The 24,419-nt window shown below is 45.2% G+C and overlaps 2 protein-coding genes across 3 annotated transcripts in view; both read left to right on the top strand.

Moving 5' to 3' along the window:
- Cramp1 (cramped chromatin regulator homolog 1) overlaps positions 1 to 2,170 on the top strand; it is a 45,917-nt gene extending 43,747 nt beyond the window's left edge. Inside the window, exon 21 of the mRNA XM_032912010.1 lies at positions 1,255 to 2,170. Within this exon, the coding sequence (XP_032767901.1) occupies positions 1,255 to 1,419 (165 nt within the window). The 3' untranslated portion in view covers positions 1,420 to 2,170. The remainder of the gene's footprint in view (positions 1 to 1,254) is intronic.
- Positions 2,171 to 5,402: 3,232 nt separating this feature from the next.
- On the top strand, positions 5,403 to 23,623 carry Jpt2 (Jupiter microtubule associated homolog 2). Of its 2 annotated transcripts, none has more exons than XM_032912938.1 (5): positions 5,403 to 5,513; positions 9,884 to 10,032; positions 17,065 to 17,207; positions 20,329 to 20,377; positions 21,292 to 23,623. In XM_032912938.1, exons 1-5 carry the CDS (start codon positions 5,470 to 5,472, stop codon positions 21,477 to 21,479), a joined length of 573 nt encoding a protein of 190 aa, XP_032768829.1. In that variant the 5' UTR covers positions 5,403 to 5,469; the 3' UTR covers positions 21,480 to 23,623. The 2 variants fall into 2 exon arrangements, with proteins under 2 accessions (XP_032768829.1, XP_032768830.1); XM_032912939.1 differs by lacking the exon at positions 5,403 to 5,513 and adding an exon at positions 5,808 to 6,067.
- The last annotated feature ends 796 nt before the right edge of the window (positions 23,624 to 24,419 follow it).

Raw genomic sequence — 24,419 nt, 5'->3', positions numbered from 1 at the left:
AAGCCTGTAGGTCAGAAATGCTGAGTCTCCAGCCAGCCTGACTCCCCAGTCAGCACTGCACTCTCCCTGGTGATGTGGCATTCAGAACAGTGGGCAGTGCTAAATACTTCACAGGTGAAGGAGATACACATTCACCTGTAGAAAGACATCTGACATGTCTTCCTAAGAACTCTGTAAAGAGGGACTTTGGAAAGGGCCCTCATCTTCCAGCAATCATTTATGAGTACAGTATTCTGACAGGGAGTGAAAGTGATGGGTGTAGTCTCTGGGGAGAAGGAGATGAATACACAGATAGGATATGGCTCGTCTTGAACTCATAATACTTCTGCCTGCTTCAACTTCAAAGGTGGTAGATCCAAGGATCAAACACAGGTCATCAGGCTTGACAGCAAGTACTGTTACACACGGTGCCATCTTGCCAGCCCTCATTTTTTAAGAAAATTTTGATTTGTTTAAAGTTTCCAGTATGAATTTTTTTTTTTCCGGAGCTGGGGACCAAACCCAGGGCTTTTCACTTGCTAGGCAAGCGCTCTACCACTGAGCTAAATCCCCAAACCCCCAGTATGAATTTTGAAATTAAGTTCTTGCCATATTCATTCATGTTACGTAGCTCACTAAGAAAGTCTCATGCAGGTGTCAGTACAATCACTATGTGGACAGAACAAAAGTCCTGTCCTCATGAGTCCTCCACTCTAATGGAGAGAGATGGTAAACCATGGCAGCTCCACAGGCTAACACCCTTCCAGATTCCTGTGTCCCTTGCTGTAGTTCTCTCTCTACATCGCTCACTGTGCTGAGCCTATGCTTTTCTAGTGTTTCTGGGACAGCTACATGCCTTCTCAGAGCCTTTGCATTTGCTGTGTCTTTTGATGGAATGTTCTCTCCTTGGGTGTTCATGGACTTGTACCCACATGTGTGAGGCCCTGATGCTTTAGAGACCCTCATTAACTGTTCTCTGCTTGCTTTGATTTCTGCCTTCTCTTGTCACTGTTGGTCTTTCTGAGAATTGTAATCTCCCTGAGTGTTCCTCATGGAATGTCTGCTTCTATAGTCTCAGCATCTAAGTGTTCATGTTCTTAGAGGCTTTCCTAGGATCGTGTGCACAATATATACTTGCAGAAAGTCCATGTGGTTAGACCACAAAGGTTTCCAAAATTCCTCATAGGTCAATAGGCTCCTTCCACTTACATTCTGCTCTGGGAGTCAAGAGCTTCTAGTCGGGACTAATGTCTTCTTGTCCCTTCTGTCCTATAGGTGGTGGATTCCCAGTTGGTGTGCATGATGAATGAGAACAGCATTGACTACATATCTCGGTTTAATGACCTGGCCCAAGAATTGTCCATCACTGAGCCTGGCCGCCGGGAGGTTCTTTTTGATGGTGGAGGAGGTGGTAATCCTGTTGGTGACCTCTCTCAGTGACTGTGCTTCGTGACACAGGCATCCTGGAATCCACAAGGGAGGTCTATGGAGCTGACCCCATGAAACCTGTCTGCATCAGAGAGAAAGTCAAGTCCAGAATCCTGAGAAGACAGTGAACAGGAGCACCTCTAGCAGCATAACAATGTCCACATGCAAGCAGAGGTTGTACCATCCACAGAGGCCAGGGCAAGCTGGCCTGAGAAGGGTAGACCTCAGAAGTCCTTTGGGTGTTGCAGCCCTTGTAGTCTTGTAGCCTGTGTGCCATCCTGACTGTATGTCTGTGTGTTGAGCCTTCCAGAGGGGCTCCTCCTTGCAAGAGACATGCCTAATGTTCATTTTGTCTTTGGAGCTGTTATCCTATTTGAAGGGAGGCCACAGCCACTGCTGCTTTCTTTCTGATATCCTTTTTTCCACTTGGCTGTTCTGTCTGCAGTGATGTTGCAAGGGACAATGAGTATAGACCAGTCTTCTTTCCTGGTTGTATCTTGAACCTAAGACACTTCCTGGATGCCTTGACCATGAAGCAGAGAAGGGTCCCAGAGTCATGTTGCTAATGTTATCTTCCCAAGATTACTAACCCTCACCTAGTGCTTCCTACTCAAACCATCCAGAGGTTGGTTCTTCCTGGCATAAGGAGGAGGAGGTTGTAAAGCTGGTTGAGAATGGTTTCCTTGCGGTTAAAGAATTGGGAGACGGACAAGGAATAGTAAGAGTCCTCTATGTAGGTGGCTCTGCTCTCAACCTGTGCTTAATCCTAGTTCTTTCTTTTTTTTTTCCTTTTTTTTTTTTTTGAGCTGGGGACCCGAACCCAGGGCCTTGCTTCCTGGGCAAGCGCTCTACCACTGAGCTAAATCCCCAACCCCATCCTAGTTCTTTCTAAGTGATCTAAGATACCATTCCTCTCTACTGGCCTGACCCCTACCCCCACCCCCAAATGCACCTCTATGTCTTCAGATTTTATGTGTGCTTAAATTTTTCATGTGTTATTGCTGGTATCTGAGGGCTGTTTCTCTTCCTGTTCTGGGACCCAAGCAGGGTTTAGATGTCAGGGTGTAGGAAGAGCTCACAGCTTGTTGATTTTTTAGCAGCTCTTTTATGGAGTCCAGCGGCGGTCACAATTGTCATGATTGGGCCATTGTGCCCAAGGTGATGCCAAAAAGAGTTCCACAACTCTTCCTTGTCCTTTAGTAGGTCCTTGCAACATGGTCACTCCTGCTGTACCTAGGACGTCAGATAGCCATGACTGTAGTTCTTGGTGAACAGGTGACCCCTGCACTAGCTCACTCTCCACATAGTAGCCAGGGCTGACTCCCCCACCCCCACCCCCACCCCCCCTTTTTTTTTCTGAGACAGGGTTTCTCTGTGTAACCCTGGCTATCCTATAACTTGATTTGTAGACCAGGATGGGCTGGAGATCCATTTGTCTCTGCCTCCTGAGTGCTGGGCTAAAAGTCATGTATGACCATACCTAGCTTGCCAGGCCCTGTATAACTCCTAAAACTGCCACCTCTGCCTTCCACCTCTTCTAGTCTCCTTCCTCGCACAGTAGTACTTAAGACCAGCCCAGACCCTTACTTCTCTCCATCTGCAATGAAGAAAGGGATGGAAATGTCCCTTTTGGGACACCTGATCCTGTTGTTTCACTGGCTACTACAAACTCTACAATGCAGGCTCTACTCCAGAAACAAGAGTACAGAGGCTCTTGACAGTAAATTCCTTCACCTCCCAGGATCTTCCTGCCTCTTGTACTGGAAAGGATCTGCCCCAGATGCTGGCATGTCGACCCCTACATCTGGTAAAGGTCAAACTGTTGGATGAGGAGAGCAGTAGCATATGGTGCCATTAAGACTATGGTAAAGTAGCCAGTGTGTCTCTTTACCCAGTTGTGTGCTTTCAGCAATGCCTTACTTAGCTGAAGGCATTTAGATCTTGGGACTGTAGTCTGGTGAGGAGACCAGGCTTGGCTTAGACCACTGCTAGCTGCCCCTCCTTTGTTTCAGATATTCTCTCCCACAACATGAATAAGCATGGGTGCTTGTAGAATCCTGGTAACTGAGCATGTAGTACTAGGTAGTTGGTTCCCATCAGCCAGTGAATGCTGTGAGGCATATATTAGTCTGTGCCGTCTAAAGGGAGTTGAGATTGCTTTGAGGAACAGAGACCTCAGCCCTTGTCGCCCAGTAGCAAGCAAGGTATCTGAATGGACTGGTGCTTTACTCTAAGGAAGCTGACAGGATTCCAGAAGATTCCACTGCTTCTTTAACAGCCAGCCATATTTGTTTGCTCATTGTCGCCATATTAAAGGACAGATGGTGGTGGCATTTGTAGCAGAGAATCAGTGGATATAACTTCCCCCAGCCTAATCAAATATCTATACATGAAACCTGAAAACTGCTAAAGATTGGAATTTTGAAAAAAAGAAACCAAACAAAACCAGCAAGGAAGCCTCCTAGGATCTACATCTTCCTTCTTGTCCTTTCCGACAGTTTTGATATCCTTGTTCACTCGGGCTTCCTTTCCTCATGGGAACTTAGTGTGACATATTTTTGGTCGGTCTTTGAGAAGATTTTTTTTTTTTTTTTTTTGCTAATACTAATGTTTCTTAGACATGTTGATTCATCTTTTCAAAAGATTGGGAACTTATATCTGGTGCTTGGCATGGACTGTCCTAGAGAAGATAGACACTCAGGCGAGCGAAGTCCATATGTCCTGTCAGGCATAGTACTTGTCAGGGAGTGGAACTTGGGACATTTCATCATGGTCAACTTTTTCCTACCCTCTTCTTTTTCATTCCTTGTCATAGCCTCTGCTAGGGGAGGTGTCATTCAGTTTAATAGCATTTTTAACCAGACCACATTATTAAAAATGGTCAAAACAAGTTTAGAAGGAAATTGTTTTATGTACTTTTAAAACAAATCTCCCAGATGCATTCATGAGGAAATACTGTACTTTGTCTTAATTTTAAAAAGAAAAAAAACCTTAAAAAAGGAAAGACACCCACAGTATACCTTTCCCAGAGGCTAGCCTGTGAGGTCAGTCCAGTTTTGGAAGCACTGCACAGCCAGACCCTTACTAGTTAGTTAGATCACTGGCTGGAGGGGTGCACCCGGCAGGCAGAACTCAGTGCTGTTTGCTTTGATAATCGTTAAGCCATATCATCTGAGGTTTCCGGCTTGAGATGTGAATTTGTTTTATAGACTATAAATATACAATGTATGTATAAAGCAAAATGCCTGTCCTTCTGGTTATTTTTTGTACCATATTGTAAATTACATTATTTATTCTTTACCAATTTTTTGGGAATAAAAGGTGTTTTGGTTATTTAATAAACAAAAACTGTTAAACTTCGGCTAAAATTTCCAGTTCGGCTTGTAAATGTTTTTATTGTGCATAAATACATACTAATACTTCATCTAACGACTGTATTTTGTGCCTGCTTTTAAAGCCAGTGTGCTTAGGGTATTCAGATCTGGCACAGTGTAGTGAGATGAGCCTTAAGGCCTGTAGGTGCCCAGGAGGTGAGGGTGGGTAGACAGGTGGGCCTCAGAGAATGATGGCTGAGTGACCGTTGAGTGCGGAGATGTGGACGTCATTACAGAATTCGCTGCTTCTGTTATGGGTATGTTGTGCACTTCCCTGAACCCTTGCTTTCTCCTGAAGGTGCTGTAATCCCAAAGAAGCCTTCTGCTAACACCCGCCCGGAAACTTCCTAGTGCCTTCCCGCCCCGGATAGGTCGGCCGAGGAACTGTGGATTCGCACGGTGGGGCGTGTTCGTGTCGCGGGGGTGGGGCCAGACGTGAACCAATGGCCACGTCTGGAGCCCTGAGAGGCGACGGCTGCAGCCAGTCAGCTGTAAGCGCGATGCGGGCCTCCAAACCCCCTCTCATTGGGGGGGCGGGAGGGAGGGGTAGGGCCTGGCTCCACGATAGGCTGCAGGTTCTTGATTGGCGCGGGAGGTGTCCAACTGGCTTGGGCGGGTCAGGGTACCTGCGCGGGACCAAGCGGGAACCGCCGCGCGGCGGCTGTGTAAGCGCGGGGCGGCGGCCGACATGTTCCGGGGCGCGGACGGCCAAGCTAGCAAGTCGGGCTTCAGGTGCGCGGACTAGAGCTGGGGCTTGGGTGGGCGCGTAGCCGCAGCCACGTGGCGGGCGGGAGACCCTGCAGATGCGGTGGGTGTGGCGCCGGGCTCCCCTGAGGGTACTGAGCGCGCTCTCCCGCTGGGCCTCACTGGAAGGCTAGGGGGTGAGAGCGGAGTGGAGACCGGGCGGCGGGTTTAGGACACGTGGCTCTCCTGAAGCGCTTGCTCAGGAGAGACGCTAGCCCGGCGCTGCCGAGCTGTTTGCCGCTTCCTAAGCCCTTCCCGTGTCAGTTTGGTTGGTCACGATGACCTTTGAATGTGACTGAGTGGCGGCAGCATTCTCAGACCCAACCCACGACCAGGTGTTCGTTGGATGCACTATTTACTGGTTCTCCCTAGCCCGGGACCTTCCCAACACAGTTTCAGCTGGACTTTCTGTCTGGTCTGCTTTGGGTTGATAAAATGAAACTGGTGTTCGAATGACTTCACAAGCTCCAAAAGTTAATTGTGGAATAGGCGTCCAAGGAGAGGATTTTAAGAAAAGGAGGAAATCCCCATTTGATATCGAGGTGAGGGGGAAATGGGTGCTTCCTTAATTGGATGATGAAGCACAATCTGAAGCCTCTGGGCCATATTAGCTAGAAAGCGTGTTTTGGATGGCAGCTTACCCATGTTGGGAGGCGATAACAGCACCTAGTCAGACTGATTGCTCCAAAGCCGCACCTTGATTTTGCCTGAATCTGTAAGGTCTGTATTCCAGCGTTTTCTTTCTTCTAACCTTGTCTTTTGTCTACTTGCTGAGGGATTTTCCTGTATTGGAGGTGTTTGAACTGTAAAAGCATTATGGTATTGTCATTCGTCTATACGGTCACTAATCGTGAAGAATGCGCCCCATGTCTATTTCTCATGGCTTTGTCCCAGATTTCCTGACCAGTTCCTAGAAGTTTTTCTGAAGCTCAACATCGCAGGGAGGTCTGGGGGGACTGACAACCGTCGATATTTTCTTTCTTTCTCTCCAGTGCCATGTAGTTCACTTGAACTCTGTGGCTTTTCATCTTAGCCTGTATCCCGTACATTTTCTCGTATAATTTGAGTATTTCTACTGAAAACATTTAAGGGGTACTACAAAAGGAAAAAGTAATTGGAATTATGGATTTGGTCCTAAAATCTGAGTTGGCTAATCTCTCCCTAGAACCTTCCACGCCTTTGGTGTTACTGTGATAATGGCTGCTAGTAGCTTCCAGAAGGCCACACTGTGCCATTGTTCTGGGCCCTATTTATTGAATGGCCTATTGAACTCTCAGTCTCATTTGTGAGACCCTGCTGGGGCAGTCTTAAGACTTGCATTTCTGCTGTAGGCTACGCAGCTTGTCTTGCTGCATTGTCTTTTAGTGGAGTTGGACACTGCTTTTGGCTCATTATCTTTGCCAAAACTGTGTATGGCACCACCTTACTTTCTTCTGCTTGCTTTCCAGTGAAAGTTCAGACAAGTACACAAAGCAGTACTAAATCCTTACTTTCAATAGCCATATTAACTTCAAAAACGATTTCCTGCATTCCTACCACAGCCTTGGTTTGGGCCTCATCTCCACTGGAGATGGCTTTGAGGTTCTTGCTTCTGTGGTATCAGGCACATGCGACACATACGGTTGACACACAGATCTGTCTGTCCTGTCAAACCACTTGGTCACTCAGTAACCACAGAGAGACTGGGAAGTTGGGAGTGTGGAGAAGGTGAGAGGGCCTGCCTGAGTCAAACACCCAGCAGAGTAGGATGCTGGTGGCTTTGTGTGAAATGAAATGATTAGAATGGTCACACCTGTAATCCTGGCACTTGGTTGTCATTGGCTACATAGTGAATTTGAGCACTGCAAGATCCTGACTCAATTCTTTACAGCCCCCAATTAGAAAATTAATGAAGTAAGCATTTTAACTTATGCTGGCATGCAACTTTATGTTGAATCTAGTTCAGTTCTAGTGATTACAGATCTCTTCTTGAAAAGAGATAACTGCAGACCCACGGATGTTAGAATCGACGATCCAGAAGAAGCATAGAGATGCTCAGAGCTGAGATTTGTAGGTGGGCATTGATGTCAGGAAGTCTTAACTTACCCATCAACTGCATTACATGATCTAAAATCTTGATCTTTCTAATAGGCCTGACCCCACCCCCAGCCCACCCACCTTTTCAAAGGAACTTTTCTATCCCTTCATAAGACCCTTCAAGAAATGGTACCTGTTGATGGGACAGGTTTGACACATCCACTTTCCCCTTCCTCCTAAGAAGACAGTGACCTGGCATCTGTGACTAGCACACTTTGTCTGGAGCACCTGAGATCCTCACTTCACGCTGCCCTGCCTTAGACCCTCTGAGAACTCCATTCCCATACATTGCAATTGTGGACACCTTTGCTCTTCGACTGAAACAAACACTCTTTAGGTGCTTTTGTTGTTAACTAACTCCTGGGTGGTCACTGTTTTGCACAGCTGTTCAGTCCATCCTAACCTCCCCTCTTGACTTTTATGTGGCAGTCAGTCTTTGATTTTAAGTACTTTTTTTCCTAACTATTGAGGTCATGCAGCCGCAATGATTAGGCCTAGTCTAAGAGGGTGGAACAGGTGTGGCACACATACCATTAATCCCTGCAGTGGGAGGAGAGGCAGAACTTCCTGATTTGGAGGCTAGTCTGTTCTACATAGAGTTCCAGGACAGCCACAACTTCATCAACTGCATAGATAACGGGGTGGGGGTGTGGGGGGGTGGATATAGGCCATTCACTGGTTTAAAATTCAAGGGCTGGAGAGATGGCTCAGCGGTTAAGAGCACTGACTGCTCTTCCAGAGGTCCTGAGTTCAATTCCCAGCAACCACATGGTGGCTCACAACCATCTGTAATGGGATCCAATGCCCTCTTCTGGTGTGTCTGAAGACAGCTACAGTGTACTCAAAATAAATAATTCTTTAAAAAAAAAATTCACTTTCAAGTGGCCTCTCTTAAAAATACATGTCTTGTTTTATTTTTGAGATGGTCTCTGGTAGCCTTTACTGGCTTTGAGTTCACTGTATAGTAGAGGATAACTTTTGGGTTTTATTTTTGAGGCAGAGTCTCTTTATGTAGGTAGCCCTGACTGTTCTAGAACTCACTCTGTCACAGATCCACCTGCCTCTGCCTCCTTGATGCTGGGATTAAAGGCATGAACCACCATGCCTGACTAAGGATAACTTTTGAACTACTGATCATCCCTTCCAAGTGGTGGGATCACAGGTATTAGCTCGCATGCCTGACTAAAAGGCATTTAAAAAGTCTAACCAGGTGTCTGAAAATACGCATATGAATTCTTTCACCATATTGCCTCTGTATACCTGTGCTCTGGACATCAGGGCAGAGCTTTGAGGTAATGCTATAGGTTTTGAGCTGCTGCATTAAAAATGATCCCTTTAGTGCCAGATGAAGTTCCCAAGGTTTGGGACTTAAGGTGAAAACTACTTGTAGCTAAGGTATAGAAACCACATTCCTTGTGGGTGTTTGTTTAAAAGCTGTGTTTGTAGAATATCAGTTTAGAGAGGAATGTTCTTTCCGTAAGACCATGCTGCCAGTGGGTGGCTGTTTTTCTTCCTAGTCTAGGCATTTCAGTGGCTACACCAAACATCCCAGTACAGATTCCTACAGCGAGTCTTTAAGTCAGATATTACCTTCGGGGATGATGAATCTAAGATAAAGAAAAACATGGAACTTGTTACACATAAGGAGTCTGGATTAAAACTCAAATCAAAGGATCTAGGGGATAGACTACACACTAATGCCTTCCTAAAGGTCTCTGAAAAACCCAAGGAGAGCCCCTTTCCCTTATACTTGGGTCAGGTTAGAAAGTTCTATAAGTTCTGGCAGGGGAATCCCTGGCTACCATAGCTACAAAGCAGAGGTTGGTAAAGAGAGGGATTTGCTCCCATGTAAGCTCCGTGGCAAAACTGAGGACAGCATGGAGAAGAGAGCAAAGGGATCTCTTTCACCATGTGTTTCACCCGGATCAGAGTCTAAAACATTGGCAAAGTATTCAGACTAAATTTTGATCCTAATTACTATATAATGTGACTCAAAAAATGAAAAGTTTCTTATGTGGTTCACTTCACCCCTACCCCTGTGAGTATGACAGTGTCTTGATACTGTTTAACCCAGTTTGGCCTTGAACTCTAAATTCTGCCTCAGTTTCTCACGTGCTGAGATTTACAAGCCTGTGCTTTGTGATGAAGCCAGCTTTCGTTCACATCATTACTGTCTGGTATTGGGCTAGACCACAGGAAGGAGACCATCGACACCGATCCCAGTGGATCCTGGGAATCTGTTGGACTGCTAACAGTGACTCATGTTCACTCTCTGCTTGTAGATCCATGAAACCCCCGGGAGGAGAGTCGAACGATATTTTTGGAAGTCCAGAAGAAGGTGTTCCTTCAAGCAAGCCTCATAGGATGGCATCTAATATTTTTGGACCAACCGAAGAACCTAAAAACATACCCAAGAGGACAAATCCTCCAGGTGTGGACTTGATACTTCTCAGATTCCTTGGCCTTAAACTCTAATGTTCTTTTTAAAATACTGTCTGACAAGCTTCTGTTGCTGTGGTGAAACACCAAGGCCCTGGAACGCACAGAGACCTGCCTCCCTCTGCCTTTCATGTGTTGGGATTAAAGACATGTGCTGCCATGCCCAGCTGGTTCTGGGTTTTTGTTTGCCTTTTGTTATTTGAAGGCAGCCCTCTGTGTAGCCCAGATTGTGAACTCAAAGCCTTCTTCCTGCTTGCCTCCCTAATGCTGGGATTGCAAGTGTAGAACACATGCCTCCCTTTGCTTTCTGTGTATAGCTCCTTTTAGATAACCTTCTCTAGCACCTTGTCCTTTGTTGTCAACGGTGTCTTTTAAAGGAGAAGAGGATTTTCTTGGCTGTCCCTTTGTCTTGAAGGTCCACTTCCTCAACAGATATTTACTGAGTGCAGTCGCTGAGGCTGCCTGCCGGCCAGGTTACAGATTTCTGGTCTTAGAACCCCTAATCTGAAATTTCATACAAATTGTGCATTCATATTTTTTTCTTAGGAAGAGTATTCTTAGTATGATTTCAGTGGGGTTGAAATTCTAGAGCGTTCACCTCGGCACAGTTCTCTATCATTCCCTGCTGTTACCAGGGGATGTTTTTGGAAAATCATTAGTTGGTCTTGGTGTTAGATGTCTGTTAGCTCAGACTTCAAGAAGCTGCAGAAGATTATAGTTTGGGGCCAACCTGGGCAACATAGTGAAGATGCCATCTCAAGAAACGAAGGCGGTAAAACGCCTTGGGTGACAAACTGTCCTCAGGGACTTTCTCTTGTCTATAGCCATTGTTTAACAGCTAGATTTGTTCTATCTTTGAAAGCTGGAGGGGCTACATATGGAGTCCTACATACAGAGGCCATATGCTAGAAAAAGACTAAGATCTGCTTGCTCTCTGCCTTGGGTCAAGTATTGGTAAAAGTTTTTTGGTTGGTTGGTTGGTTTTTTGTTTGTTTGTTTTTTGGGTTTTTTTATTTTAATGAAATACAAATGAACAAAAGCTGGATTTTGGCAGGCAGTGATGGTGCACACCTTTAAGCCCCACACTAGGGAGGCAGAACCAGGCAGATCTCTGAGTTTGAGGCCACCCTGGTTTACAGAGTGAATTCCAGGACAGCCAGGGCTACACAGAGAAACCCTCTCTTAAAAAGCTGTATTTCGTTTGTTGTCTTAGGGTTGGGGTAGAAGTTGCATTTGGAGTATGTGAGCCATCTTGGGCTTCCTTCTACAGGGTGTCTTTCCACCTGTCCCAGTGGTAAGCCGGGTTCCCTAGAAAGCGTGCTGTGCTACTGTACCCATTCCCCAAGGCACCGTCAGTGCCCATTCTGTACACAATCATAAATGTAGTGACAGCCATGTTGTTGAGGTCACCAGATTTCTGCAACAAGTTTTGGAGCTTGTTTTCTATCCTTTCAGGGGCTCCTTTGAAAAGAGTCTCTGAGGACAGAAAGGCACAGCCCAGGATGCCCTGGTTTCTGTGCTCAGTCTTTCAAACTTACTCCTACAGCACTCACAAATTTGGGAGCTTGGTGAGAAGTGTGCAGAGACCAAGTAGAGATAATTTAAGTTAGATCACGGAAGGTTTGCTGGGATTGCTTGTCCTTTGGTTGCTTATACTCATTAGTTTCATGTTCCTTATTTCTTATATATATCTTTATAAGCCATTCCCTTGTTTGCTTGACAGCATTGGTCTTTGTTGATGGGTTAGTGGTTCCAAGAAGTGTGTTCACTTTGCATACAGTTTTCACTTCATCCTCACTACAACCCCACAAGGTAGATGTTCTCTCTCTTATAACAGCAGAAACTGAAACCCAGGAAAGTTTCTGGTGTGACTGAACCCCACAGCTAGTTAGTCATTAGTGGACTTGGCCTTTGTATCTAGTTTTCCTGTTGCTAGAGTCCATGCTCTAAATTGACCAAGTCTGCACACTGTGGCACATGCCTATAATCTCAGCATTTGAGACATAGGGGCAGAAGGATCAGTAAGCCAACCTGGGTTATGTGAGACCCTGTTTCAGAAAGCAAACAAGCTGACCAGAATAGAATATATCCACCAAGAGAGAAACTTCTGAAAGGATAATTGCTGGATCATTGGGTACATGAATTTAAAATACTGACACTTTGAGACTACAGAGGTTTCCACTGTTATCTGTAATGTTTGTGCTTGAGTCTGTCTATATAGTGCTTTAGAGAGAGAGAGAGAGTGTGTGTGTGTGTGTGTGTGTGTGTGTGTGTGTGTGTGTGTGTGTGTGTGTGTGTGTGTGTGTGTGTGTGTGTGTGTATCAGTCCCTTGGAATAGGAGTTACAGGTATTTGTGAGTTACTGTATGGGTTCTGGGAACCAATCCAAACCAAACCCCTTGCAAGAGCAGTAATCACCCTAACCTCGTACAATATGGTTTCTAAAAACTTAATCTTATTCTGAACTTAGTTTTCCTTAGTAAACTACCAGGCATGCCATGTGACTAGAGTTGGAAGCAGAACTCTTGTTCAAGATAGTCAAAATAATAAAACTTACTTGGGAAGTAGCAAGTTTCTAGTTTCAAGAAAATTGAAGATCTTGGTGACCAGAGAGAAAAGAGTACTTAGAAGTTTCTTGAGAGCCAGTGCTGTTCTGAGCAGTGCTTACTCTACAGCTCTTGGCGATATGCCCTGAGAACTTTCCAGGGCTCTGTTTCACTTTTAATGAGCAGTATCTGACCAAAAACGTCTAATTGTTACCCGCTTCTTCCTTTGGCTGTGGCTTAACTCAGTATCTAGATAGCTGATCACTCTCCCACTGAGCCACAGCCCTCACCCCAAACTCTTGAGGATTGTTATTTGGTTTTCAAAGTTCCACCTGACTTCTCAGTCCTTCTGCCCTCTCTTGGTGGGGTCTGTTACAAGCTGTTTTGCTCTCCATTTAAACCAAGCTGAATTTGTATAATAGAGTGAGCCTCTGTGGACAGCCAAGAATGACACTGGGAGGCAGTGCTTCTTCCCCTCCAGGTGCTGGCACTTTTGCTAGGATACTCATAATACACCTGCTCTTCACCTGCATCAGAAGGTTTAATTCCTCTGGTCACCTTGGGAATCAGATAGAATTCACGGTGTGCTTACAAGGTCATACAGTTAATGACTAAATAGGGACCCTAACAGCCTGGCTGCGGAGCCCTTTATGGCCTTGCCTTCTCCAGGCTGGCATGCTCGATTGTGGGGACCAATTCCCAGGAGATCTGTGGCTGAGGTTCAGAAAGTTTTCATTTTTGTCTTTACAAAGGTGCAACTCTTCTTTTTTTTTTTTTTTTTTTTTTTTTTCCGAGCTGGGGACCCGAACCCAGGGCCTTGACTTGCTAGTGCAGTGCTCTACCACTGAGCCAAATCCCAACTCTTGATATCCCTAAAGTTTTATTTTCCCTTAAAAAGATGGGCCTGGGGTTGGGGATTTAGCTCAGTGGTAGAGCGCTGTTTAGGAAGCACTGGAGGTCCTGGGTTCGATCCCCAACCAAAAAAAAAAAAAAAAAAAAAAAAAGATGGGCCTGACCTAATCCACTTTTAAACACAATTATAGGCCACACCACTACAGGCGTAGTGGTTTTTTTTGGGTTTTTTTGTTTTGTTTTGTGTGTTTTATTGGATTTTTATGTCACTCGACCTTTTCCATCCCAGTCCCTTCAACACCAGGTAGGAGGGCAGAAGGTTAGTGGGGAAAGGGGCCTTAGAGCTCTGTAAACTACTTCCTGCTAATTATGGACAGTGAGTTCGTGGGGCAAATCTAATCTTTCTCTTGTCCAGGTATCTCCAACTTGTCTCTTTTCTCATTTGACAAACCAGCAGGAGCATAGGGCGTGTCTCTCTCTCTCTCTCTCTCTCTCTCTCTCTCCCTCTCTCCTCCCCTCCTCCCTCCCCCTCCCCCCCCCCCCCCCCCCCCCCCCCCCCCCCCCACCCCCACCCCACCCCTTCTCTGTGTCTCTGCTCTGGCATTTCTTTCCTCTCCAGAGTCCCCAGATTTAAACTATCTGCAGCTGGCAAAGATCACACCCCTCCCAGAGCATGCACCAAGCAAAGAGTCTGTTGAAGCTGAGTAGTCTGAAGTAGTCTGAAGCAGCCCCATGTCCCGTTGAGATTTTATTTTTTTATTTTATACGAGTACACTGTAGCTATCATCGGACACACCAGAAGAAAGCATCGTATCCCATTACAGATGGTTGTGAGTCACCATGTGATTGCTGGGAATTGAACTCAGAACCTCTGGAAGTGCTCTTAACCACTGAGCCATCTCTCAGCCCAACTGGGATTTTTAATTCTCACTACATTTTTCCCCTTCCTGTTTTACTCTAATAATTGTTCTGTGTTTGGTAAGAAATTATAAACAGACATTATCAGTGAACTAAGTGTTTTGCAAGTTAGTAGCTAAAGATTTTGGTTGTTTTTCTTTTCTTTCTATAAACTGGTACTCTGCTTGTTAGGATGGAAATTTTGCCTTGGGTCCGGACAACCCACACCAGGCCAACACAGCCTCATGTAGAGGAGGTTTATTGGGGTGGGGAGTGGGGAGTAAGAGAGGGAGGGGGGGAGAGAGAAAGAAAGAGAGAGTGTGAGTGTGAGTGAGAAAGGGTAGGGAGCAAGAAAGATCTGCTTAATATTTGAAATGTGACTGCTCCCAGGTGAAGGTGGGAGCTGAGCCAAAGGTATGCTGGGAATGTATGGCCATTGCCATGACAACAGATGCACAGGTGACTAGGTTAAGTCACCGCTGGAGGCCTAAGCACTTCCTGAAACCAACATTGCAGTTCTTGTATGAGAACTTTGTGCTTGTCACTGCTGCGCCTCAAGCTAGGTCTTCACAGCCGTTTCCTGAGGGCAGGATATTACCTTGTATGTCCCTCTTGGACCTACACTCACTCCACCAATGGCAGCTTTTACCACCCAGTCTTCAACCCACCCACACCCTACAGCCTTCCTTTAGACAAACTTTCTCGCAGCTGGAAACTGACTGTTCCCTTCTCTGGCAGAAAGTACTGTATTTCTCACAGTTAATGCATCTGCTGTTTTGAGCTCTGAGGCTTTTATATAGCCTTACAATTTCTTTTTAAATATCTGAATTCACAAAGTAAGGGGCATTTTGATATTTAAGGCATTTGGCTGGCATGGAGAGATAGCTTAATGGTTAAGAGCACTGACTGCTCTTCCAGAGGTCCTAAGTTCAATTCCCAGCAACCACATGGTGGCTCACATCCATCTGTAATGGGACCTGATGCCCTCTTCTGGTGTGGCTGAAGTCAGCTATAGTATTCACACATTTAAAAAAAAAAAAAAAAGACCACAATTCTCACTACATCCTGGCAGCCGCCACCCTCGTGATCCCTAGGCCAGATCTTTCTTTTCTGGAAAGGTGCTCTGCTCCAGAAGTAGAATCCGGAAGGACCTTTTGTTAGGTGTGCTGGCAAGCAAAAAAGATTCCTTGAAAAAGACTTTGGCACTCCTGCTTTTCATTCTGATTATGGTGACATGGCCATGAGAGCTAAGGAGTAACTGTTGGGCAGTTATTTGAGGGGACACAAAAAAGAACACAGAAGAACATGGACTATCCTTTAGTGATGTGGTGGTATTTGGCTCTTCCTGGGGAGATGTAAACAGACTTCTAGTTACCCTAGATAGCCCATCAGCAGCCATCCAAATACACGGTCCATCTATGCTCTGCTTGGTAAGCCACTAAGTTTATTGGGGGTTTATAGGAGCATCAGTGGAGTAGCCCGGGAAACTCCTAAACACCCCCATCACTGAGAAGTAGTGTGTCCGTGTAGATGGTAGCCTTCTAAAGGTAGCATAGAATTAATTCCCCTCCCATCCTTGAGTTAATTTCCATGTCTGGTATAGTCCACGTTTCCTGAGGCCATGTGTCTCTATCTGTCTGGGTCAGGGTTATATAGAGCTAGGTACAGGAGGTGGGGGAGTGGCTGGAGTTTCAGGTGAAATTCACCTATAGGGCACTAGTCAACATGTCTCTTCTTGTTGAGGGTCTCAACACAGGTAACCCCAGCTGCTCTGGTTATGCTAAAGGCTGTGTTATTCCTGGAAGACAGTGTTCCATAGCATATGGAAGGCATAGCTGGCGTGGAGTGGCTACACTATAGGCTTTGTCTTAGCATTTGTCCTTGGAGCTACAGCAACTTCCAGAATCCTCATACAACCCGAGCATCTGCCCACTTGTTGTCCTTATTGTTAATTGAGGAACTGGAGACAGAAAGACCAGGTAACTTAGCACAGCATGAGTAGTCAGTGGGGTTTTTTTCCTGTTGTGGATTTTCTCTTCAGTCGGGGTGCTAGAGACATGACTTGCACCGAGTCTGCCTCCATTAGGTATAATGCTTGGGGGAAGGCGGGTGCTTGATACCTGCTGAGTGAAGACACTTGGCATTTTGTGCCTTTTTGCCTAACATAGGCATGATTGCATCATGTCCAGGCCTGGGGCCATAAGGTCTGCTTGAGATGCACATTTCTATCAGAGCTTAGTGAACTCAACAGTGGACAGCAAGGAGCATGTCTCTTAACTTGTTGGCATCTGTTCATTACTAGGCCTTCTAGCCAGAAAGAAGTCAGAGTGACTAACCTTATTTTCCAAATTATAGGTTCACCATGAATAGCGATTAACTAAAACCTTTCACTATTTGCTTTTGATCTGCTTAAGAACTCTTCCTGATTAACAAAGGAGACTGTCCCACTGGAAAACTTGTACTGTTTAGCATAAGGGAGCTCTGGGGAAAGGTGATGCTTTAATTCCTTTTCCTTTTAGAATCCAGGCTCAGGTCAGCTTAGCTATACACGTGAACGCTGTAGCAGAGCAGATGAAGGACTGGCTGGAGTGCATTGTCCCACTCTGTTGCCCTGGAACTTAGGAAGGCATTAAGTCTTTGTCAAGTAAAAGGTCATCTCTCCGGGTGACGGTGATGGCATAGCATCAGATGGTGGCTCTGACGTTCACTCTTCTGTGATTATTCCTGCAGGAGGCAAAGGAAGTGGAATCTTTGATGAATCAACTCCTGTGCAAACTCGACAACGTCTGAATCCACCCGGTGGAAAGACCAGTGACATATTTGGGTCCCCAGTCACTGCCACTGCACCTCTGGCACACCCAAACAAGCCCAAGGTATGGACTACATTCATATAGCCAGACAAGAGAGAAAAATAAAAGTTGTGTCAAGTTCACCTTCCAAAAAGTTCTAAAGCAGGTGTGACGAACTATTAGGAAGAGACAGAAAGACTGTGTTGCTCTTCCTGAGTATGGTCACTCGCTGGGTTGGAGCACCCAGGAAAAATGTTTCAACCTTATGACTAAAGACCTGGTAGAAGTCGCTGTGTCCACCTCTCCACACAGCAGCCGCCAAGCACCTGTCTGTGCTACTCTGCTTTGTGTACCTGAGCTCTTGTATCTAAGGCTTTGACCCTTGTTGATGTTTTGAAAGGAAAGATAATGGGTCTGTTTTTCACACAGTACTGGAGATTTAACCTGGGCTTTGTGTAACCGGAATTACACATTTTAGCTTTCCCATAAAGAAGACACACACTCCAGGTCTTTTATTTACTAGTTGTGAACCTAGATTAGACAGCTTTTGGAACTATTTTAACCATATCCCAGCCATATGTCCCTTGTTACTTACTGTTTGTCCTGCTCATGTGCTCGTGGTCCGTTTCCTCTCAGGGCTGTTCCTCCTCCTTTGGTCTCTTCTCCTTGCCCTTTTCTCTCTACCTGCAACTTCCACCCAGCCATGTAACTAAAAACCTGCCAACAAGGTTACCTAGCATTGTTTGGTGTATGAGACTGTCTCCTGGGCAGTGGTGACCCGATCTTTGTGGCCAGTATTTAGCATTTGAATGCCAGCAGCGTCTCCTACACTTTATTACTTTAGACTACTGCTCTATCCAGCTACCTCCCCAGCCCAAGATGATGGCTCTTGATGAGTTTTACTCCACAAGGGTAAGGATTATGGATCTCAGGTCTCTGATCCAGTGAAGGTACCCATGCATTAAGGTAAACATGTAATTGTAGTAGATTAAATAAAATTCACCAACCAACTTTGCATTTCCTGGTTCAAAAATAATGTTAGATATTTAGAGAATGCCAGAAAACCAACTCATTAAATATGTTGCAAAAAAAGAAAAGTGTTTAACCACCTAGGCAAGGTGGCATATGCCTCATCCAGTCCCACCACTCAGGAGACAGAGGCAGGTGGATCTCTGAGTTCAAGGTCAATGAGTTCCAGGATAGCTAGGGCCACTTAGAGAGACCCTAAGGACACCCGTCCTCCCCACCATAAACAACAATGACAACAAAATCCTGTTTAATCAGCATTTCCTGCATGAAGTGTACAGAGAATACCTACTAAAGAAAAGTCCCCTTTATAAAAGTACTATAGGATACCAGCAAGATGGGTCCATTGGTAAAGCTGCTTCCTACCCAAGCCTAGGGCTTGAGTTTGATTCCTAGGACCCACAAGCTAGAAGGAGAGAACTCTGAAAAAATCATCTTCTGGCTCAGCATGCACATCATGGCAACCTCACCCACCAACTCCAAAAATAGAGCTCTCTAGAGTTGAGCACAGTGCATTTGACCTGCATGGAGGCTCCCTGGGAAGATGGTGCAGCAGAGTCCTGACTCGCAGGCTAGCTAGAGGCATAGTGAGGTCATAGTCGGGAAAACTATCCCAGCTTTGAAGTAGTGAAGTAATAATAGGATATCGGCATTCGCAAAACTGGCCATGAAGGGGTAGACTTAGATAATACTCACTATCTGTTAGCAGAACAAAGAGCTTCCTAGTTAAGTCCATCCATCACGGACCGTCTCAGGTTAGCTTCTCCCAAGAGTCAACCTAAATAGGCTCAGAACCACATTTTTTTAAAAGACAAGTTCTCTTGTCAGCATGGTGGTACACACCTTTAATCCCAGCATCTGAGAGGAAGAGGCAGGCAGGTCTCTGAGTTCAAGGCCTGGTATACATAGTGAGACTGTCTCAAAACAGAAGCAGGTTGTCCTCTTAATAGCCCAGGTTGACTTCAAACTCTTGGCATCCTGCATAAGTGCTGAGATTGCAGCTGAAACTAAGCATTTTTTATTATCCATTTATTGATTTTTATGTTATTCCAGGGACATATGGACTTAGGGCCTTGTGCATTCTAGTCATGTGCTCTACTACTGAGCCACATCTCAGCCCTGAACTTTCCTTATGAGAAAAGTTGCCCACATGCATGCGTGCGTACGTACGTACATTCATACATACATACATACATACATACATACATATATACATACATACATACATACATCAGTAGTATGTATCAAAGCTTCTTGGTTGACAGTACAACATTTGATTATGTGGCTAAGTTATTTAGTCTGTTCATTTGTCTGCTTTGAGCCACACATTCAAATGCTATGCTGTCATCAAAACACAGGACACTCTGATACGTACTACAGTGTAGATGAAACATGCTGGTGGTCTCTTTTTAGGAAATAATTTTTATAATTTGGAGCCTGACGTGCCTACTTTTTAAAAAGCTACATCTGAGGCTGCTTATGAAGAAATAAATAACGGATTTTGAGAGGCTGGCAGTGAGATAGCATCACTGTGCAGGGCAGGTACCTCGAGTTACATGGGGCTCGGTTGCAGTGTCGGGGGTCAGATGCAGAGAGGCTCTTGTATGCTAGAGAAGCACCTCGCTATCGAGCAGTTTATTTAGTAGCCTACTAGTTTGTTTACTATAAAATTGTATTATTTTTAGTTGTGTGTATGTATGTCAGCATGTACATGCAAATGAGTGCAGGTACCCTCAGAGGCATCATATTTATTCCCTTGGAGCAGGAGTTACAGACAACTGTATCTAGGAACCGGTCTCTGGTCCTACGGAAGAGCAGCAAGAGCTTTAACCACTGAGCCATCTCCAGCCTGCCATAAACATTTAAAGGTTAAAAATAAAACAGACTCTATAGCGGGGCCTATAACCCCAGCTATTCAGGAGGACGCTGAGGTTCAATGACTACCCACCTGCAGAGTGAGTTCAAGCCCAGACTTTGGAAAATTTAATGAGACCCTGACTCAGAAAGTAAAAATAGACTGAGGATGTGGCCTGGTGGTGGGTAGAGTACTTCCCTAGCAGGGTCTAGGTTTAAGCTTTAGATGCCAGGGAGACACAATTAAAAGTAAGCCAGCCGTTCATCCCTGAATTTTCATTATTTACCTGAATGAGCACTAACCTGGTGGCTTATGTTGCTGCAGGATCATGTCTTGCTGTGTGAAGGTGAAGACTGTAAGTCTGACTTGAAAGGTAAGCTTATTTCCTGCACCTTCTGTATCCCAGAGGAGCTAGTGCGCTTCACAGCATTCATTGCTCTGTGCCTTCCAAGACAAGCGTAAGAGGGTGGCTCTGATGCTTTAGTGTTTGGGACGTGAGCAGAGTTCCTGCTAGTAATACTTTTAGGTTTCCTTTTCTAGAAGAGTGGTTCTCAACTTTCCTAATGCTGCAACTCTTTAAATACAGTTCCTCATGTTTTGTTGACCCCCCCAACCATAAAATTATTTTTATTGCTACTTCATAATTGTAATTTTGCTACTATCATGAATCGCAGTGTAAATGCCTGTGTTTTCTGATGGTCTTAGGTGACCCCTGTGAAAAGGTGGCTCAACACTTCCCTCTCAGGGGTGTCTTAAGGTTTTACTGTTATGATCGGACACCATGACCAAGGGACATTTAATTGTTACAAATGTTATTATTAACAATTAATTATAAAGGACAACATTTAATTGGGGCTGGCTTCCATGTTCAGAGATTCAGTCCATTATCATCAAAGGTGGTATCCAGGCAGGCATGGTGCAGGAGGAGCTGAGAGTTCTACATCTTCATCCGAAGGCAGCCTAGGAGGAGAGTCTTAAAGCCCACAGTGACACACCTACTCCAACAAGGCCACATCTTCTAATAGTGCCACTCCCTGGGCTGAGCATATACAAACCATCACAAAGGGTTTGGACACAGGTTGAGAAGCCCTATTCTAAAAGCTCGTTTGTGGCATGCGAAGAGCAGGGATCCAAAGCGCATCGTGAGCTTGAGACCACTCAGGAACTAGCGGAAGTCAGAACTTACTTGCCTTTCCATGACACTGACTTTCACCTAGTGCAGCTTGCTTCACAGTATAGTGGACCATGTACAGCCTTTCATGGACTTTTGTTGATTTTATCCCACAGCTGCAACAAACTCCACACCCAGAGGAGAGCAGGGCGAGAAAGGAAGCTCAGCAGAAGCAGAGCCTGCAAAGATACCGGAGCCCACACCTACAGTTGACAGTCATGAGCCCAGACTGGGGCCGCGACCTCGCTCCCACAACAAAGTCCTGAACCCACCAGGAGGCAAATCCAGCATCTCCTTCTATTGAGAGGCTCCTGCTCTGCTTGTAACTAGATCAGACAGATAGAGTATTGGATGTTAGTGTTTCCTTTAACCCGATGAGTTGGGGTGGGAGAGGGTTTGTCATGCGTGTGGGGTTGACTGCTCATAGTCCTCGTTGTCACTGGAAGGGCTGCGCAGAGGACTGTGCCTTCTAGACTGCCAAGATGCACCTGGTGGGGATAAACTGGGATGTTCTGGTCCCTCCTCTCTCATTGCTGTCTGTGAAACAGATTTGTAAGCTTGTGGGGAAGGCAGAAGAGATGGGGCCCGTTAACAGAAGGATCACCGGGTCTTTCTTGTCCTTGTATTAACAGTCTGCTGTCTGTTGGGCATCTAGGAATGGTTTGGTTGAAGAAGAACCCAAACTACCCTCACTGTGGGATGGAGGACACAGAAACAGAAACTCTGAAAGACAAAGTGGAGTCTACATTAAGCCTTCCTTTCAGGAAATGCCTATCACCAAATGCTTCCACCTCTGAGATACCTCAGAACCCTGATGTCTCCTCTCCCCATTATGTCACTCTATAGTAGTGAAACATGATTGCTCTTTTTGGTAGCAGTCAACAAGAATCAAGCCGTTATTCTCAGTCCTGTCCTGTCCTGGGTGGAATTTATTTTATATACACCCATCTTGTTAGTTGTCCCGTACCTGTACCTAAAACCATGGCCAGGTCTGAGGTAGCAGCCTGGCTTGGTTCCTGACATGCCAGACTTGCATGTGAGTTGTTCCTTTTGCCTCATCAGCCTTAAGCATAGGCCTTAGTTCCAAAACTGTGAGGGGTTCTCCCTCTTCATGGTTCTTCCTATACATAAGGTCTCTGGCCTCCTCAGAGCCATGTATGTCCAGGTACTGGGTGGATTTCTGTCTTGCTTTGATCCTGTAGTTGGGAGGAAAGCCTGCTGAAGGACATTGGCTTCTTTACCAATGTATGGAAAGGTATTTTTAGTGTCAACTTCTTATAAATACCCTTGCACTGCTTCAACACTTGGAAAAGTTTACTCCATACACCAAAGCACAAGAGCTGCCCAGGCTGCCTTTAGGAAGCTGTAGACGTCTTGACCTTGCTCATAAACAGTGCTCCTTAGGCCAGGATACTAAGAGTTTTACAGTGAGGTCACAACTGTCGTTTGACAGCAGCTTTACAGTCGTGTCACTTCATCTGTCAGTCAGATGTCCTTGTTCAGCCTTTGAGGGGTTCTTTGTTTCCCCTCTGGTGCGCATCTGTGAATAGGGCTTCTAAGTTGTGCTACTTTTGTTTCTAGTGCCTACAGAGAGCTTCATAGCAGGTGCCAGAAATGCCTTCAGTACATTTTGGGAAAGTGGCAGTCCTGCAGTCACACTCACTGACCTACCAGTGCCTGCAGAGCCCCTGCCGAGCTCTGCCTCCTACACAGTCTGTTGAGGGGTGTGACTATGGCTTTGTCGACCAAAGAGTTTCCCTCTTCAGCTGCCCTGTGTCCTGAAGCCAAGTAACATGTCTTACATCTGTGTAATTCTGTAACAACTCAAATGGTTTGTGGTTCAGTCATTATGAGGATGTCATTTGGAATTCAGAGCATTTTTTTTCCATTTAAGAAAATGTCATTAAATGATGTTTGCTTTATTTAGCCCAGACACTGACTTCTTTAGCTTATAAGGGAATAATGCAATGATAGAAATAAACCTTTTATAACTGCTCTCTTAAATAGAAAATGATTTGTGAATTCCAAATTGTATTGTCAAGAGGAATCTACTAACATCATCACTATGCTGAGCCTACTGTTAACCCAGTGAGTGAGAGAAAAGCTTCAAGCGCCACCTGCTGGCAGGGATTGCTGGGAGGATATGGGAACCTGTGACAGTGACCTACAGCAGGGGCTGCCTTATTTGTCTCTCCATGTTTCTGCTGCAGCAGGGTTCAGAGTGTAAATCTGTAAACGAGTGCCCAGCTGAATCCAGTGGTATAAATTGTCACCTACATTAAGCCTTAAGACTTTTAAGTGTATTTGGTGCCAACATTTTTCTATCGCTGTGTCAGAGCAAGAAACCTGTTCTTACATCATAATGCAATTTTGATAGGAACGTTTTGTTATTTTTTTATGAGGCAGAACTGGGTATAATGGTTGAATTAAACTTAGTAATCACATACAGCCTGTGTGTATTTATGTATATATGCTTATCCGTAGTCCAGTTGAGCAGTGGGGGGACAATGCTAAACTCTGATCCTTCTTTATAGCTTCCCATTGGTATAGCAGTTCATTTCTCCCTTCCTTGATCTTGATCTAGAAATGCCAGGATAATCAGCTTTAAGATTTGAACAGAATTAATTGGGGATACGCTGTAATCTACTAGTTTTCTGTAGTTGGAGTTTATTCTTTAGGACAAGTAGTATGAGAAAACCTACTCCAATTTGGCTTCAGAGTGACCCAGTAACAAGCCTTGTAGTAACTAGGTTGGGGTGGCCAGCTATTTGGCTGTGTTAGATCAAAGCCCTGTAGAAAATACATCTTTATATGGTCAACAAGCAGACTCCGTATCTAGATGTAAATTACATGGTGTGATGGTTTGTATATGCTTGGTCCAGAGAGTGGTATTCTTAGAAGGTGTGGACCTGTTGGAGTAGGTGTGTCACTGTGGGGGTGGCCTTTAAGACCTTCATCTTAGCTGCCTAGAAGTCAGTCTTCACTAGTAGCCTTTAGATGAAGATGTAGAACTCTCAGCTCTGCCTGCACCACACCTGTCTAGATGCTACCATACCTCCCACCTGGATGATAATGGACTGAACCTGTAAGCCAGTCCCAAATTAAATGTTTTCCTTTCTGGTGTCTGTTCACAGCAGTAAAACCCTAACTAAAACACATGGATTGTGTCAGGGTGACAGCCTACTTGGGAGAATCTCAGAAGTTTCACATTCTGAATGCTGGACCAAGGCTTAAGATAAAAGCC

This window comes from Rattus rattus, chromosome 9, assembly GCF_011064425.1.
Source record: "Rattus rattus isolate New Zealand chromosome 9, Rrattus_CSIRO_v1, whole genome shotgun sequence".
In the NCBI taxonomy this organism is placed as follows: domain Eukaryota; kingdom Metazoa; phylum Chordata; class Mammalia; order Rodentia; family Muridae; genus Rattus; species Rattus rattus.
This window is presented reverse-complemented; position numbering and strand designations above follow the sequence as displayed.